Genomic DNA, 18,710 nt, shown 5'->3' on the forward strand with positions numbered 1-18,710 from the left:
CGAGGACTCCATCCTCCTCACACTCCCCTCCTTACTCTACTGGGAGATAGGGTGGAGGAAGAGGGATGATATGATAAGATGCTTCGGGTCATGATTAGGAAGGAAAGTGCAATATTCATAATAATAATAGTAAGATCCTGGGACATGAAAATACCACTGAATCCTTGTATTTGTGTTTCTTTTCTCTAGTACTTCACCTGTCTGTTCCTGATCCTGATAGGTCAGATAGCTGCTGGACTATTCATCTACTTCCATCAAAATGCAGTAAGGAACTTGCATCTTTCTGCTGTTCTGTTCCCCTTCACCAGTTTTTAAAAAACTGACCTGGTACTCAGAGGTGTAGCTACCAGGGGGTGGGGGAGGGGTGCACATTGCACCAGATGCGCACCTGGGGGTGTGGAGCACGCAAAAAATCGAGGCTCATTTGTGGGTTATTTGTATTTTTAATGTTTTTTCAATTTTTGGCCTGCAGGGGCGCAGTTTTTATACTAGCAGCATCAGATTTTCAGGGATTTGTTGGAAGACTCTCCTGATGATACCACCCAGGTTTGGTGAGCTTTGGTTCAGGGGGTCCAAAGTTATGGACTTCCAAAGGGGGTGCCCCATCCCCCATTGTTTCCAATGGGAGCTAATAGGAGATGGACGCTACAACTTTGAAGGTCCATAACTTTGGACGCCCTGAACCAAACTTCACCAAACCTGGGTGGTATCATCAGGAGAGTCTCCTAAAGATACCCTGAAAGTTTGGTGCTGCTAGCCTAACAATTGCACCTTGACAACAGGCACCCCCCAAATTTCCCCAGATTCTTCTTTTAAATCCACCCCCTTCGGCATGGATTTAAAGGGAGAATCTGAGGTCCACAGTTTAAACATTGAAAGTGATGCTGTTTCAGGGTGGGGGATAATCCACCCTGAAATAGCATCACTTTCAATGTTGTTTAACTGGGGACCCCAGATTTCTCCCTTCAAGGTGGATTTAAAAGTAGAATCTGGACTCCCTAGTTTAAATACCATGGGGGGGGGGGGGGGGCTCAAAACTCAGATTTTGCACCGGGCTCCATTTTCTTTAGCTACGCCTCTGCTGATACTTGTAAAAGTCTTGTGCTATGAGCCCCTATCCTGATGCCCTCTGATTCTGGTGCAAAATTTGGATTCCTATTTTGCTATAAGCAACTTCAGTAAACTTTACATAGACTTTTTTTTAGTGGTGATGCTTCCCCTCCCCTCTTTTGTGGCTACATAGTCTACCGATCTGCATCATGTCCAGATAAAGCCACCAGTTAATGATGTGCTAGGTAGGTCAGTGGATAATGTATAACAAAGGAAAGGCTGGCGTTTGATCTTAATCATTCAGTGGCGTGATTATAAGAATGCATAATCATGGGATAAATTGCAGGGAAATGAAACATTGTGTGAATGGTTTTCAAACTTATTCTTTCTTATCTTAGTTGCATTTCAGTATGCATACAAATTCTTAATGTGTTCTTTGTTTGGGACACTTTGTTCCACTTCTTATTGGTTCCCCAGATATATCATATCGACCATACACATCTATGGAAAGTAGAGTAAATAACTTATACCAGTCTTCCCTATCACTTCTGTCTCCTTTTGAAATCACTTACTGACAAACATATTCATGTTGTATGTCTCACCCATACCAAACTTCTGCCCTATGATACTGAGGAATCTGTGTAGTGGGTGAAATGCAAGAATTTCACTTCTGCATGAAACAGCTCACTATGATGGGGAGGAGGTTGGAACACGTCTTCTGTCTGCACTTTGTTCTGACCCACCATGGGAAATTTCTCTACAGTACCCAGGGGCTTGTATTTGCCAGCAACTGGGTTGCAAGGAGAAACATCTGGTATGTGTGTGTCAGAATACTATGTCTCAGCCTAGACAGTATCTGTGAGAAGGCATTGTAACTCCCTCCACTAAAGATATGTAGACCATAATGGAGGTAGGTGATGTTGGTTGACAGCAGGCAGGCTTGTTCAGTAACCTTCCTTAAATATTTGTGGTACTTGATAGATTTCTGTTGTTGACGTTGTAAGCCTCACCAAGTGGAGACAAATTGATTAAATGTGCCATAGTAATAATACATTTGGAAAACTCTAAGAAGTTACTTCCTGCTGATGTTATGTTGCACTAACTTAGTGATTAAGGAGCTCTCCATTGGGAAGGTTGTGGAGGTGGTTGGGACTGGTGTATGACTGAAATCCTGTGCTCGTGGTAGACATCGTCTTGTTTGTGGGTCTCTAACAGACATCTCATGAACTACTAGTAGCTCCCCCACCTGTGCAACTCATGGAAGTTCTAATAAAAGATTTGCTGTAGACTTGTTTTTAAAAAGCTTTTGCCTTGCAGGATTTTTCTGTGTGTATGTTAGTCAATAGCTTCATCTATAGCGCTTTTCCTAATACATGTTGTGTCTCTGGATGCTAAGTAATAATGTAAGTGAAGTAGCCAGTGGTGGGATTCAAATAATTTAACAACTGGTTGTTTACAAGCACCATTTTACGGTTCTGCCGAAGTGGTGCGAACCTGCTGAATCCCACCATTGGAAGTAGCTCAGAAGCGTCTCTCATAAAAGGAAAGATTAGCAACCCCTGGGTTTGTTAATGCACACCACAGCTGCACTGAAAACTTATGAGAAGCGTTCTAACCACTTTCCCTGAATATAATACAAGATATATAAGAACTGAGGGATTATAGAATTATTACTGAATTTATGTTAGGCATGAGCAAGAACATTTTCAAATCTTATTTCTCCATCCTTTTCACTAGCTGTTCGCTTGTTTTCATTTTTTGATGTTTATTATTGTTTTCCATTGTATCAATGGGAGACCAAACAAGTCTTTTCCTGCTTGTAACTTTCCAAGTGGAATGAAATTAAAACAGACAAAAGTGTCTATGTAGAAACAATTTAAAAAGCTGTAAATTGTGTAGGCTTTCCAGTACTATAAATGTGAAATCCATCTAGTCTCAGCCTGCATGATATGGCCTGTTTTGCTCCACCATTTCTTTGCTGCACATTGGAGAGCTTCCCAGTCAGTTACACTGCTCTCTGTCTTCACCCCAAGGCATCCTTTCTGTCTACCAGCTATTCTAGCTAATCTGTCCACTGTGAAATGCCTCTGCTTCATGGCATATGTAAAGCAGTGAAAGGCAATGGAAAAGTGAATGAAAAATTAAGCATATGTGTTTTTTCAATTAGTCTGTTCTTTTTACAAGTAGGAACAGACTCTGTTTGTGTGAGACTTTCTCTACCCCCAAGCTTGATTTTCTGGGGGGTAGTAGCTTTTAGTGGTCTGATTTTTTTTAATCCCACTCCCCTCCTCTTGTTAATGAAAAGCCAGAAGCAGACCTTCCACATTATTTTTTCCTCTCTCTGATAAAGGCCTGTGTTTGGTGTTGCTAGGGTAACTCTCCAGCAACAGAGGTTAGACATGAGGCCTCATCTTTTTTCCCCCTTCTTTGCACATAGTGGAGAAGCATCAATGGAAATATGGCCGGGTTCTTGGCAGGAAGAAGTTGGCACACCAAACTGTTCTCCCACATGTCTCCTGAAGAAAGTGGCCCAATTCCAGTTGGAACTGGTCTACTGGAGGCCAGGGTGTGTGTGAGTGGTGGTTTGTGGAAGGCCCCCTCTGTCATCCTTCACTGGCTTGACTCACAATAGTCTATAGTTAAGTTCCTAGCCTTCCCCTCCCCCTTGTTTTGAATTCACTTTCAAGTTAAAACTGATATATTTGCCTCATTAGAGCTTAGAATTGCAGGCAGCTCTTCTTAATCCTTCAGGCTCCTCTAAACTCTCCCCTTTCTTTCTTGCACTTTTTTCTAATGTCACATTCTCCAATTGTGTTGAATCATTTGATAGACCACAAATTATTGGGTACTCTTCTGAATGTCTGAAATCTCCATTTTATCACAGCTTTACCAAGCCCTTTACAAGGAACTTAGGGCATTTTCCACACGGCCAATATATCCTGGGATAAGGAGGTGAAACATTCCTGTTCAATCATGACTTCCACATGGCTTCTGGGCATAAATTGGGCCTGCCCCGCAAGATTTCCCTTATCCCATGGCTTTCAAAAAATGATAACATTGGTGGTTCTTTTTAAAAAGCCCAGGCTGATCCCGCTCCCATTCAAACACCGCAGAAGACAGGCTGGTTTATTTTTCCTGCCTCACCGCCTGCTCTCTCCGCCCCACAGCTACAGCCAATCAGAACGTCAGAGAAACAGGAATGTTCGTGCATGCGCAGGAATCTACATAAACTACATAACGTGAACGTATGAAAATAAACCAGGGGCTCATGCATAATTCACTGGATCACCATAATAATCACCATCAAGCTGTGCATGCTTGTATTCTTTCCTGTTTTTGTTGTGTCGTGTCTCTTTTTTGGGAGTAGGTAGGGGTGTGGACATAGTTCTGTTATCTCAGGTTTAATTTCTTTGCCCCATTTCTGACAAATCCCCATTATTAGTCCCACAATCCTTTAGAGCAATCCATGAGAAGACCTCCATCTCAGGATAGAAAGAAAACCTGACCTTTTGACCCACTTTCACTGAATGCAAAATTAAAGCACTGTTGTGACGCCATACAAAGTTGTGGAGATGTAAACCTCATCTTATGGTACTGGAACAGCTTTGCTAGCTGTACTAACTGCTGGTGCTGAAGGAGTAAAGTACAGTGGAATCTTGGTTTTCGTTGACTGCAGTTATCGTTGATTTAGGTTTTCATTGATTTTTTCCGTGAACTTTCGTCACTGTGCCCATGTGACCTTTTTGCTCATTTCCTATGGAAATAATTGCCTCGGTTTTTGTCGGTTTTGGATTTGCCGATTGTTTTCAGATGGATTAGCAACGAAAACTGAGGCTCCACTGTATGGTTTTGACAACAAGCCTTGACTATGGCATGCCTTTCTACAAATGATTGAGGCATTGTATATGACAAAGTTTGTGCAACATCTCCCTCTCCTCCCCAGACTGGAAAGAAAAAGCTCTTACTAAACACTAGTTTCTTTTCTATCATATACCCTTGGTGAGGACTTCAGATTTGTTCATTTTAATGGCACTGTTTAAACAAGTTCATATGCCCATAGATCCAGTGGTGTATGGGCAAATGCTTTTTGGAATTTGCATTTTCTTTTTGTATGTGGCCATCAAGAGGGGAATCTAAGGTCGAATCCCCACCACCTTCTTACCCAGCTTTCAGAATGCAATCTAACCAGGTTTCTTGGATGACCTCCCCATTGCTTCTGCGTCAGATTCTGTTTCTGGCACTTGTTCTCCCCGTTAACACGCGTCCCGCCAGAACCTGGTTGCAAGTGGAGTAGACAGCATTGGCACGGTTCTGAGCTGATCCGAGGGGAGGGACAAGGGTTGAAACCCCTTGACTTTTTTTCCGCCGTGGAGCATGACGCAGCATTCGGGGAACCAATCATCGCTCCCTGCGCTGATGCAATGCGCGCACAGGATGTTTCCGGGTTTACCGTTTGGTTGTGTTTTTTTGCGCATGCGCGACCGCAAGGGACTGTCCACCCATCTACCGATCAAATGTTTAAACGATAAAATATGAAAAATCACTGGTAACACATTGAGTGGCATAAGCATTCCTAAAGATAAATGTGTGACGTTTACACGGTTGTTTTTTGTTCACGCCAAAACTGGGAAATTTTCTGCGGGGGGGGGGGAGGTCCTGCCCCATCAAGGGATGCCAGCCAATCAGGGGAGACCGGAGAAGTGAGATCCCCTGGTGGTGGGGATTGCTAAGAGTTCTGAAACTGGATGTGTCTGCTGTGGGCTCACTACGGTGGGGAGGGAGAAACTCCGATGAAGAGGACACGGTTTCACAACAAACAAGTTTGGATGTGCATGCAATTTTCAAGTGGGGATTCGACCTAAGTCTGGCCCAGTAGCAGCTGCTAGAGTATGTAAGGGACATGGTCACTAGGATGTTGGTATTTCAAATTATTGAGGATAATTGCATCAGTTCTAACAGGCCAGTGAGGCTATAGTCACTTGAAGCCGTGCATCCTATTTTGAAAGACCTTCCTGATTGAATACTTTATGTGTGGGAAAACTTCATATGCTCAGAGGCACAAATCCAGAAGTAAAATAGCTAGATTCAGCTTGGGCATAAAATAAAAATAGATTCTGGGGTCTAAGTCTTGATGGCCCCAGCACAGATGCGTCCTTGCTTGATGGTTGGACAAGCATACAGAGCATTGAACAAGTTGGGGGTGGGGGCTTTTGTCACCAATAGCAGTCTTGAGAGCAGCCGCTTCTTTGCCAGTCTAGTGCACAAATGCAGTTTTCTCTTATTCTGCTATACAGAACACAGGAGAGAGAAAGGCCCTCGGGCTTTCTGCCACTTAGGACAAAAGTAGCCCAAACCAATTGCATTAGCCACAAGAACCAGGTCAAGTTGCTTTGCTTCTCATCAGTCCCCGCCCATTTATGGGGGGGGGGAGGAGGGCAAGAATGAACAGTTAAGTAATGTGAGGTTTAAACACCCAGGGGGGAGAGGGGAGGGATGGTCAAGTTTGCATGATTATTTCTCTCCATGCAAGTCTAATAGAAATGTGTAAGCGGATAATGTAGCCTACTTCCAAGCAGCTTTGCTCAATGCAGTCTGCGTGTAGCTTCTACACAACAGCATTTCTGGGTTTATGTGTCTGAGCCTTGCTGGAGCTGAGCAAGGTCGCCATATGCTAGAATTTGGCTGCATGACAGGCTGATCACAATTGCTTGTTTGCTGTGGAACTTGACCTAGTTGAAAGCCCTTTGCCAACGCTTCAGGTGCCAGCTGAATCCCCTGCCTGACTTTCCAGTTGCTGGGTTCTTGCACATGGCTGCTTGGGGCTTTTTTGAGGAACTGGAAGCAAAGCAGAATGAGTAGGTCACAAAGTTGCTGTGCGACTGAAAGTGGTTATTAGGCCACCCCCACTGAATGAACAGAAACATTTTCATGTGCTTCATTGAGGAAGATCTGCATATTGTCAGTGGTAGAACCTAGGGTAACCCTTCCACACACACATGCACACACACACATAGAGTGACACAGTTGCACTGACTAAGAAAGTCCTTGTCTTTCACCACCTGGTCTGTGCACCAGTCTTGGAGTGGAAATACAGTTTTAGTATTATCCTAATACCCACCCACCCCACCCCCACCCGGCATATTAAGTTCCAACTGGAATAACCCCTGATAGCCTTATGACTCCATGACAGGAGCACTGCCAACAAACAGTAAGTCTTGCTTAATTTGGAAGATGGACTTTTGCTTGACTTTGCTGGCTGGTCAGCATAATTTGGGCTGCCCTTTATGCAAAGAGAAATTCCCTAATATTCCACATCAAGCATGATCTTAAGCTTAAAGTATCTCTTTGCCTTTTTAAAAAAATTCAAGTTATGTAAATAGTGCCCAGTTCAGCTCTCATTGAGGCCAAGCTTCCCATGTACACATGTATACAGAAAGATGCTTGTATAAGCGGTATAGGAGGAGGAAAAGTTTCATAGGAACACAACCTTCCCTGCTTCCAAGACAGATGATGAGGAAGCCTATTGGGAAGATAGTAGTAACAGGATAGCTTCCTGGTTAAGATGGCACCTAAAGCTCTCTCTAAAGCTCCAGAAACACTGGAGACTTCGATGGCAATTAGCGTCAATATACAAGGCATGGATGGGCCTTCTAGGATTCCTTCCCAAGGAAGGAACCATACAGCGGATACTCCCCTCTACCCAATAAGGAGCTCCATCCAAATAGTTCAAAGCAGTGTGGGAGGAAACCAAGAGGAAGCAACCCCCTTGTTGTTGCAAAGTAAGCATGGAATTAATGTTGTTATCAGGAGCTGATAATTTTAAGCCGCCTGTTTGGTTGCAGCAGCTTTTCGCAAGAACTTGAATAAGCGCTCATTTATTTCTCCTTCTTGTAGAATTTCTACTCTGTGTATATTGTATGTGGTCACACTGTGTCTTTGAGTTTGGAAAGTTAAGGTATAATTTATGGATGAAGTAAATCAGATAGTATAGTAACTGGCACATGTTGCCAAAATCCAAGTGCAGTTTTGTAATACGATGGGCAAGCAGTGAGAGACCAGTACTTAACCTTCCTGTATTTCTTTGCCAGCTCAAAGCAGAAGTGTCTGGAATCGTCCAGAATCTTGTCCAGGATTATAATCCTAATGATGAAAGAAACAGGACTATTGAGAATGCATGGGACTATGTCCAATCACAGGTGAGTTGCCATGCAAGAAAGGGGGATTCAAGCTGTGAAGGAGCCCTGTTGGGAGAGGTTGTGTCACACCTCCAAAGATTATGACAGATGTATGTGGAGCTCCTACAAATGGCACCTCCTTGAAAGCCCCTCCAGACTGTGAGTTCAATAATGCGCCTGTATGGGTGTGTCTGGCTGGTTTGAGTAGTCCCAAAGCCATCAAGTAGCAAGAGATCATATGAAACAGCCTTGAATTTATGCGTGTGTCTGAAGGCTATAAACTTCTTGGCCTGTGATTTCATTAGTCCTTCGAACATTGCTAGAACCACAGTTAGTGATCACTGTTCATTTTTCAAACTGCTGAAAGCCAGGTTTTAAAAGTGTAAGGCGCTGATTTTGACCAATAAAAATCCTTCTGCTTAGTCAGCTTTGACATTTTTTAGGAATCTTGCAGTAGAAACCTATTTGATTTAATGGAACATTTGAGTGATCTTCTAAAATCCTGACCTCTGTTAAGTTTACTTTTTTCCCTTGATTAACTTTTAGCTTAGCGCAGACCAGCACAACTTGTGAATTATCAAGCTGAGCTAGACATATATTGTGCCAGGTATTGAATATCCCTTTTCTGGCAAGCAGCAGAAATGGGCTGTTTTTGTAAGTCCTGACATATATCTTCCTAGCAGGCAGGTCAGGAAGCTAATAGTGTAACTGCATAGAATTGCACTGTGGCATTCTGAATATTTAAAGGAAAACATTTGGGCATAGAATTGCATTATAATATTCTGAATATTTAGAGCGAAGCATTTGGATACACACAGGTTTCAGAGGGGGACACCTTTCTTCTTTCTCAGGGGCCACAGTTCTGAACCAAGAGGATTAAGGATCAAGCAACATTGTAGGGATGACAGTACTGTTTTAAATCATAAAATGTTGGGTTAATGAAGTGACACAGTGTGTTTTAACACTAAGACAGGACTATGACATGAAACCGTCTGGCTTAGATCCAGAGCAGTGTTTCTGTGGGCCCTTAAGTACAGCATTTCAGGGGACATTTGGGGACAAAGTGGGAAGTGAGGAAGTCACTCTCTTGGTGTAAGTCTTTTAAGTTCACAGTAATACTGCTCTGCATCCAAGCCTATGTTTGGGAATAATGAGTTTGCAAATTACATATGGAGCTGTGGAAGGAGCTTAAGATGTTTAAAATGGTAAATGTACTCTGCAAATTAGATTTAATTGGTAAACAAGCTTCATGGGAAAGTGAAATCCAATCAAACCACTAACTTATTAATCAGTTAGGCAAAGACACACTATTTGATCAGCTTTAGGGTAAACAGAAAATTTCATCTGGACCCCACACAAAGCTGTGATGAAGCTAAAGTTGGTTCTCTTGAAAGGTCAATAGAATTCAGTCAGTAGTTTGGCAAACCAAACTTAGAATTCTGTATAACTGAATGATAGAGAAATTGCATATGGTGATTTATCTGTAAAGACACAGAAAAAAATAAGAGAAATAGAACAGGGAAACTCATAGCTAGTTTAGAATATTTTACATGCATGTTCAAAATTGTGCTGTGAATTAAAAGTGTTTTATTATACCTTCAAAACAGGTAAAAGATTCCAGTAACTGAATAAGATTAACAGTTGGCCCTTCTAATGAAACCCGTAACCCTGTAATAAGGTTAAATTGAGTTAGGGATAGCTGAACTTTTATCTCTGGTTAAGTGATTCCCCAATTAGAAAATCTGAGCTACAACAAACTGTTTCCCATTGATTTAAATACAAAGCCAGAAATAATAGCACAGAGAAAGGGTCAAAAGTTTCTTGGACATAAGAGGTCCAACTGCTTGGGCGTTTGGTTGTCTTGTTTTGCTGAAAATCCTCCTGAGCTTTGTTCATCATTCCCCTAGAGTGCAATTTCTGTATAATAACCAATACAGTCCCATTTTGATTTAACCTCCTAAATTGTGGTTGTCCTCTTGACAGGATGCAATTCTTGTTTACACAAACGGTTTATAAGTTACCGGTACTCCAAAGGAGAGTGAACACACGAAGAAGAGATGAATATTGACTTTAAGCCTTGCTCTACATGTGTTTGACATATGATCATCAGATGCTATGCATGATAAAGATCCTTTTATTTGCCCTGGCTCTTAATCATGCAGACAAAGCTTATCATGCAGCCATAGTCTCTGTTAGCTACAATGCAGGGCCATGCTATTACTGAGGGCTTGCATCAGAATTCTGTTGCCAAGTAATCCTAGCTGCTTACAGTAATTTGTGGGTAAATAACTCAATCCTCTTCATCTGTGAGCCTCTCCCTTTCTTTATAGCTGAAAGAAATGGGAGAACAGTATTCTCTCCCACTAGATCTCTTTCAGCCAGTTGTTGAGTGGAGAGAATAGCAGAAGAGCTCCATCGTTTGGTGATTTATGGTAACTGTTAGACTTTTAAGTGTTTTTGAGGTATCATTTTGGGAAGTAGCCGAGCTATTATCAGCTAGTCATTACTATTACTCAGATGTTTAAACTAAGGAGCCAGTGTGTTGTAGTAGTTAAGAGCAGGTGCACTCTTATCTGGGGTATCGGGTTTGATTCTCCGCTCTGCCACTTGAACTGTGGAGACTTGCCTGGTGAACTAGATTAGCTTGTGCACTCCAACACATGCCAGCTTGGTGACCTTGGGCTAGTCACAGTTCTTCAGAGCTCTCTTAGCGTCACTTAACTCACAGGGTGTTTGTTGTGAGGGAGGAAGGGAAAGGAGATTGTAAGCCCCTTTGAGTCTCCTTACAGGAGAGAAAGGGGGGATATAAATCCAAACTACTACTACTCCTCTTCTTGTTCTTCTTGTATTTTACAAATCCAGGCTATATATGCTTGTTCTCACTATGAAAATTATGTAGATAGTTCCATCCAAAAGTTTAGAACAAACTATATAATGGCAACCGACTTGTGTGGAATCATACATTATAAAAAAAGAGTGAAATTATTGAAGTTTATTTTGTGCTTGACAAATGGAATCCTTGCATAATATTTTTTTTTTCTGTGGGCTTTGTTTGGAGGCTATACTCTTGTTCCAGCATGGGGTGCAAGGGGTCCTAAAGCTGCTTCGTGTCACTGGTGGAGTTACTGACAAGAATCTCTTTCATAATCAGTTGCTCTCTACAACTTCCATTAACATATATCAGACATGCGGGCATTGATAACTCATACTGTAAATTTGTTATGCACATGAAAAATGTGCACTGGCATCTCAAATGCCAACAAGCTTATGATTCCGTCTCCATGTATTAGAACACACTTTGTCAAATCCACAAATGGTCTGTTTGGGGCATTTTATTTTTAAAATATCCACGGATAAAAAAATGTTACACAACAAGCTGAGGCGTACGTGTTTATTATAAATAGAATAAATACAGTGCTGTTAATGTTGGGTAAATGCTGGAGACTTGGTTGCATCTGAAGTATTCTTCTTGTAATACTAATTTTCAAAGAAAACATCAAGAGTCCCCTACAGTACATACTGGAATTCTGCAATATTGGATTTCATTACATGTGCTTACAATAGACAAGCTTTAGTAGTGACAGCACTCTTGAGCTAGAAGAACACTAATGTATTGAGAATTTAAAATATTTCTATTAAGAATGCAGCTTATTAGCAGCCCTAATGCTCACAGTTCAAATGCTTAGTCTTCTTGAGTGAAAAAGGGTTCTACCAACTCTGATTTCTGTGTAGGCATCCACGGTGAGACTTCACAGACAAAAAAATGTGTTGGGATAGATTGTGAAGAAAAGAGGCTTATTCTTTTTTACATGATATTCTCCTGTGGCTCAGTTCTTAATGAGGTAGCAGAACTGACTGGGTTCTTCCATGTTCCTCCATGTAAAATAAGATGCCCCTGAATATAGGAAACTATGTCAGGGAGGAGGCTACGTTAGAGAAGAATTCAATATGGTGTTTTTTTTTGTTAAAAAAAAGAAAAAAGGAGAGGCACATTGAAAGATTGAAGCCTTTACCTACAGTCCGAAGTGAAACAGCCCATGCACAAATTTACCGCCAGGTTTCTGTTGCTTCTGCAACTGCCTTTCCAGTTTTCCTCTCTCTGGCAACCCCTATACTCACATCCTTCTCTGCTTCCATTTCTCCTTCCCACCAACCAACCAGTCCCTCACCTGATCTTCAGCTACATTTATTTACTTCATTCATATCCTGCCCTTTTGCACAATACAGATGCAAAGCAGTGTACATCATTTTTTTTTATTTTATCCTCACAACACCCCTGTGAGGTAGGTTAGGCTGTGAATGTGTAACTGGCACAACAAGACTCAGTGAGTTTCTATGGCAGAGTGGGAATTCAAAACTGGGTCTCCCAGATCTTATACTAAACATCTAGCCACTACAGGTATTGCTGAAGAAAAGTTTGGATTTATATTCTGCTTTTCTCAACTTCAAGGAGTCTCAAAGTGGCTTACAAACACTTTCCCTTCCCTCCCCACAACAGACACCTTGTTAGGTATGAGGCGCTAAGAGAGTTTTGAGACAACTGTGACTAGTCCAAGGTTACCCAACAGGCTCCATGGGGAGGAGTGGGGAATCAAACCCAGTTCTCCAGATTAGAGTGCACCTTTCTTAACCATTACACCATACTCGCTTTTGTGGGGTGGCTACTTTTGAACAGTCCTAAGCAGCTTGCTGTGAGTTTGTCATGGAACTTGTGACATATGAAGTCACCTGGTGGGTGCTTCCAGACCTAGCTCTGATGAGTCATCTTCCATGGCCAAAACAACGATGGAAAGGGGCTTCTACCCTCTCAGGACAGACACTGCTTCTATTACTTTTGATGCAGGTTTTTTTTTGGACTTCAGATTTTTCTGTAAGTCTAGTGTTTTTTTCAGGTTCATAGAAAAGTCTATTCATAGTTCTACTTGCCAGATTTATGTATCCACAGATTTGGCCATATGGAGCATTTGATTAATATTTCTCTTTACATTTAGCTTTCTTGCTGTGGCTGGACTGGGCCAGAAAACTGGACGCAGAACACAATCCTCGTGGACAGAAATCAGACTGCCTACCCTTGCTCTTGTAAAAATGGCACAAAGGAATCTATGTTTTACGAGGGCTTCTGCGATTTGGACATTGCTTCTAACCCCAATGCAACATTTGCTGATTGGCCGGTTCACAAGAAGGTGAGTATTTCATTGAGTTCATTATTTTGTGTATACTCAGAGCTCAAGCAGAACTTTTCCAGACTTCTTGTTTGTTTACAGTGACATTATCCACTCTTTTGCTTGTTTGTATTTTATTTGGATATTCCCCAGGGCTCACAATGTGGAAACTAACTACTATGCAACTAAATAAATTGCATGATAACACTCACTCTCATTGTAGATCTAACTGGATAGTAGCTAAATAGAACCTCCATACTTAGAATGTGGGCCACGTTCTGGAGACAGGTGATCTGGAATGTTCATTACCTTCATCCCCTATTTCTGAGCTTCGCAGAGATATAAAACTGTCCCGTTTAAAACCGAATGCTGGAATATATGGATCTTTTAGTATATCCAAATAAGCTCTGTTTGCGTTAGCATATATTTTTCGTGGCATAACATCAAAGGGGACAGAAAAGAGTAGAATCCCTGATTTGTATAGTTCAGTGGTTGGGCACAATCCACCTGATGTAACTAAATCTTGTTAACCATGGATGGTTTGAATTGTGGTTCTGTTTCTTCCTCTGGAAATTCTAGCATAGATAACCTTAAACCTAATTGTTCTTCAGGGCTGCATGGAAGGTGTGGAGGGCTGGATACAAGAGAACCTTGGCATCATTCTCGGAGTCTGTGCAGGAGTTGCTTTCATTGAGGTAAGCACCTTTCCTCGCATATCTGAAGAATAATCAGAATTCCTGCTTTGTGCAGTTAAAGGGAAGAGCAAGTATGGTGTGTTCATCACCATACTGGCAATATGATCCTGGTTATATGATCATCTCATATTTGTACAGGTACTAGGTGGCTTGTGAGAAGGGATTCACTTTGGTTCATTATGCGCTGAATGCTTACCTCTGGGCTCTTTGCTGTACAGTGGGGTTCTAGTGAGGGTCTCCTCGCATTTCTTCGTTTATACACAAGGAGGAAACCACTGCCTGGTGTGCAGCTTTCTCCTGAACTCTCCCAAGTCTCTGCTTTTCCTGGTTCTCTTAACTCTGCCATCAACTCACTCTTAAAGGCACAAATCTCATCATACCCAGTAGTCTCAGGATTGCTGGCTTTGTAAAAGCCCTTTAAATTACTGTTATATTGATATTGCTGCTGTTGCAATTATATCAATATTGTAGCCTTAAAAAAAAAAATCTCCTCCCCCCCCGCCTACAAATGAAGTGAATCAGTTCCTCAGACCACACTCTGCTGAAGAAGGGGACCATGTTCTATAACTGATATTCTCCCCGCCCCACAAATAACACACTTCATGCTGCCGCTGCTGCTGCAGAAGGACAGAACGGTTTGTAAAGATATTCCTGTATTAGATCTATCATTATTTCAATAGATCTAATTGGTAAAAATGCTTGAAGTTGAAATAAAGATTTTAAAAGCCCTCCCAATTATTGGAGAGGGTGGAAGTAGAGTGGGGGAGGTAGAGTGGAGCCAAAAAGCCCGAAGCAAAGAGTAGTGCAGGGCCATTTCTTTCAACTTCCCTGAGAAGCAGGGGGATAGGTTGCTCTTTGCCTGCTCTCACAAACAGCAGGGATCTGCCACACAATGAGTGTGAGCAGGGGGAAAGGCATCTGTAACAGAAGCTCTGCTCTGAAGAGAATCTCCCTTCAGCATGGGATATAATCAGCCTTTGACCTCTAACAAATTACCTCTGTAGGTGTGTCAAAGTCCTGTGACTCAGGTGGAATGTTACTGCATATTTTGATGTCTCCCCATCCCCTAGCATCACTCTTTTAATTGCCTGTTGGTTGTTCAAAGCACTTGCTGAAATTTTGTACCTAATAAGAATAGATAACCTTTTTCTATCTCTCTCTTTACCTCCGCTCCCCCCGCCCCAAAAAAAGCTGGAAACTGTAACTGAATAAAAGTAGTCTAATAAAGTAGTTAGGAACCTAGTCATGCCTGATTCGTTGCAGTTTAATTTTTCAAAGCTAGTTTGACTGACGCTTCACTGTAGTGCAATGTTGTGATACCATTAGTGTTTTCATTAAAACCAAAAAGAGGGCAAATTTCAAATGAAGATACTGAAGAAGAAAATTGCTGAAATAGTCATCATAAATCAATTTCAGAGAATTCCAGGTCCAAGTCCAACATTTAATGAGAGTATCTCTCTTTCCTTCCTTGGGAACTCAGATGCCAAAATGTTGTTTATGTAGAACTGTCAATGTACAAGTGATTTTATAGAGTAACAAGAAAAAATGGACTGCTCTGAATTGCTTACAATTCATGATTTTGACAGCTGGGAAAATGGAGGAGGGAGGTGCAAATGTAATAGAAGATAAATTTGGCAAATGCACTTAAATGGAGTTGTGGTTTTGTTGCAGTTTTGGTTAGGGGTAAAAAAAGAGGCTTTACCAAAAGGGTGGTTTTTAATCAGAAATTTAATTTGTTTTTAAAAATGATAATCTTCATATCCACCCGTTCTCCCTCACTCAATGTATTTGTCACTGGTTGCCCTTCCTAACTTTTCTTTTCCTCTTATAGCTGCTGGGAATGGTGCTTTCGATCTGCCTCTGCAAGAACATACATACTGAAGACTACACCAAAGTGCCCAAGTACTGAGACTGCTGGCCTCAGGAATTGCCCCAGAGCAAATGGACCATTTCTCTCTTTGTACCCAGACTGTCTTCATCACTTAGCATTCCGCCTGTGCAACATTGCTGTGGATCTCTGAGGCTGCATTGCAGCTGTGAATTTTTCGAGGGATCAAGGGATTGGGCAGCCCCCCTCCCAATCATCTTTTGACTGTTCTTCCGTGAAGCAGGCCACTTAAGTCTTCCTCTACTCATATGATGCCCTGCACCTTTACTGTCGGCACTGCGCTAGACAGTCCTTTATTTTTATCTATGTTTTGACCCATTTTGATTAGACTTAGAGTAGTCCTTCCTGCAGCCACTGGCTGCCAGTGCTGTATATACAAAACCTGTCCATTCTTCAACTAGGAGGAATCTTCAGTGCTTGGATGATTGTTCGTGGCTCTTTTCAAACACACGTGCTGCAGAAAGACACATCCTTTCTCTGACTTCTCTGACACCTCTGCCTTTCTCTATTTCCTCAAACCTACTGAATTTTCTCTAGAATCTCTTGTTGCACAGATCACTGTGTCTTGCCTGGAATGGCACCTTTCTTTTATTATTGTCTTGTTTAAGACACTCACCAGCTACAAAATTGACCCGCTACAAGCTCATTATTTCACCAAAGATCCCCTCTGCATGAGGGGGTGGGGCTTGGAGGGAAGGGATGTAATACTTCTTTTCTCTGCCACTTTTTTTTTCTTACCGGGTCATGCTAGCTTGCAGGCACTTTAGAGGCTGTGTAAGGGGGAGTATGTACAGGCTCAGTGAAGTATGTTCTTGGGTTGCTAACTTTTATAGTGGTGATTAGATCTATTTTTCCAAACTGAATCTTCTGCTGTTCAATTTTTTTAATTTGCTGTGGTGATGGGATTGATATCTGGATTCTGGGATCATCTGAATACTCAGTTGTCTGGGCAAGTAGATGAGAGAGAGAGAGACTAATGTTCTGCCATGTGACCTTTGAGTTGCTAAGATTGTCATATGAACGTGGTGTGTTTGTGCATCAGGATCTGGCTGTGTGAGTTTCTGTTCTGGGGAAAGCATCTACGTTCCACATCATACCCATGATTCACTTCCAGAGGTGAAACATGGAGGGCAATGGAATTATTTGAAGGGAAGATCAGAAGTAGATGAGATACACAGGCACATGTGGTGATCACATTCTGAGCAACAGTGTTTATTTGGCCACATGGCGCAATGTTTCAGGGAAGGTTTCCATTTCAGAGCAACCGGGAAATCATGTAGAGAAACTGGACAAAGGCTGTTCATGTTTTGCCCTTAGTTTTTGGGAATATATGGTTTACTGAGTCTGTATATTATTGCTGTTTGTTTTCTGAACTGAGGAAGAACACCAAGTGCATCTGAAAATTCACCATCCAAAGAGCTCTGTTGCCTAGAAAGCCTAATGGGACAGGAATCTAAATAAAGGATCTAACAAAATTTAACCTTGAAGGGTATTTTAATGGGCTTCCAGTGGCTGGTCAATTTCACCCTTGTGAAAGCATATTGTATATCCTAGAAAACATGGAGGCAATGGCTTTTTTTTCTGTAAAAGGATGATGATGCACACAGTAGGGAGACTAGATGGTTGTAATTTTGCTTCAGCTATGGGGCTAGAGTTTTGTGCAGTAAGAGACAATGATGAATAATCCAAGAAGGATGTTCTTTCATCCATGGTTGCAATACTTCTACATAAAGATTCTGGCTATCAATCCGGCTTGTAAAGGGTAAGCAGCAAATCTGAGTGCTGTAATTCCTGGCATGATTTCTTGTGTAAGTTCCTTTAAGCTTGGTGTTTCTGTTTTTGAACTGGTATAAACCTCAGTTTTTATCTTCACCTCTTACGCTTCAACTGATAAGACGCTTACTTGATAAGCTGCTCATTCTATGATTCTTGTTCTCGTATTTTGATTTGGCTCTCTGCAGAAGGAAAGCAGAGCCCCTTCAATTCCCTCCCTTTTTTGTTTTGTTTTTAGGAACCTCTTCCAGATGGAAGAATTGCATGTACAGATTTAAACAAATAATGACGTGTGGGTATTTCAGTAATAAAAATATTTGCTAAAAAAATTGCCAGTGTGTGTACATTTTCTAAGTCCTTGTGGTATTAACATACATTTTGAATGGCCTTGGAGTATTTGAGGATACTAAAAAGAACAGAGGGAGTTCTGTTAAATAGTGTTTAGCCAAATTGTTGCTGATGATAATAGTTGCTGTACAGATTGTTGCTGTACATGCAAAACTTTTCCATTTGACAAATAATAATAGTTTGAAACAAAGTGTGCACGCTGTTGCCAAGCACAGCTCCTACACATTGGTTTTATGGCTGTGCTGTACACTAACTATCCAAGTGACTAGGACAACACTAGCACTATTTTTATGAGACTACAGTTAATAAGCAGGATGAGTTCTATTTATACGCAAGATTTGGATAATGTGGTGAACTGACAGCAAGAGATGTTTGTTTGATCATAGGGTAACTAGATATCACCCTATTAAAAATCATGGACAAGAGGAAATTTTGGTAGATGCAGTTTTTCTTGCTCCTATGAGACAAACTACACCTGCTGAAAATTCCATTGCAACTGCTCTTAAAGGTCATCAGCATTTTCCCATCACTCAACTGTACTAAATTACACTACAGTGGACTGTGGCATGCTTGTAGAATGCTATCTTTTCCACTAGAGGGTACTAATGCCATAGGAAAA

At 41.5% G+C, this 18,710-nt stretch overlaps 1 protein-coding gene across 1 annotated transcript in view; it reads left to right on the forward strand.

Annotated features, from left to right (window-relative positions):
• The window catches only part of CD82 (CD82 molecule), a 52,296-nt gene extending 34,274 nt beyond the window's left edge, over positions 1–18,022 (forward strand). Inside the window, exons 5-9 of the mRNA XM_048485791.1 lie at positions 190–264; positions 8,139–8,246; positions 13,217–13,408; positions 13,999–14,082; positions 15,914–18,022. Coding sequence (XP_048341748.1) covers positions 190–264; positions 8,139–8,246; positions 13,217–13,408; positions 13,999–14,082; positions 15,914–15,991 — 537 coding nt within the window. The 3' untranslated portion in view covers positions 15,992–18,022. The remainder of the gene's footprint in view (positions 1–189; positions 265–8,138; positions 8,247–13,216; positions 13,409–13,998; positions 14,083–15,913) is intronic.
• The last annotated feature ends 688 nt before the right edge of the window (positions 18,023–18,710 follow it).

Source organism: Sphaerodactylus townsendi, linkage group LG02 (assembly GCF_021028975.2).
Source record: "Sphaerodactylus townsendi isolate TG3544 linkage group LG02, MPM_Stown_v2.3, whole genome shotgun sequence".
NCBI lineage: Eukaryota > Metazoa > Chordata > Lepidosauria > Squamata > Sphaerodactylidae > Sphaerodactylus > Sphaerodactylus townsendi.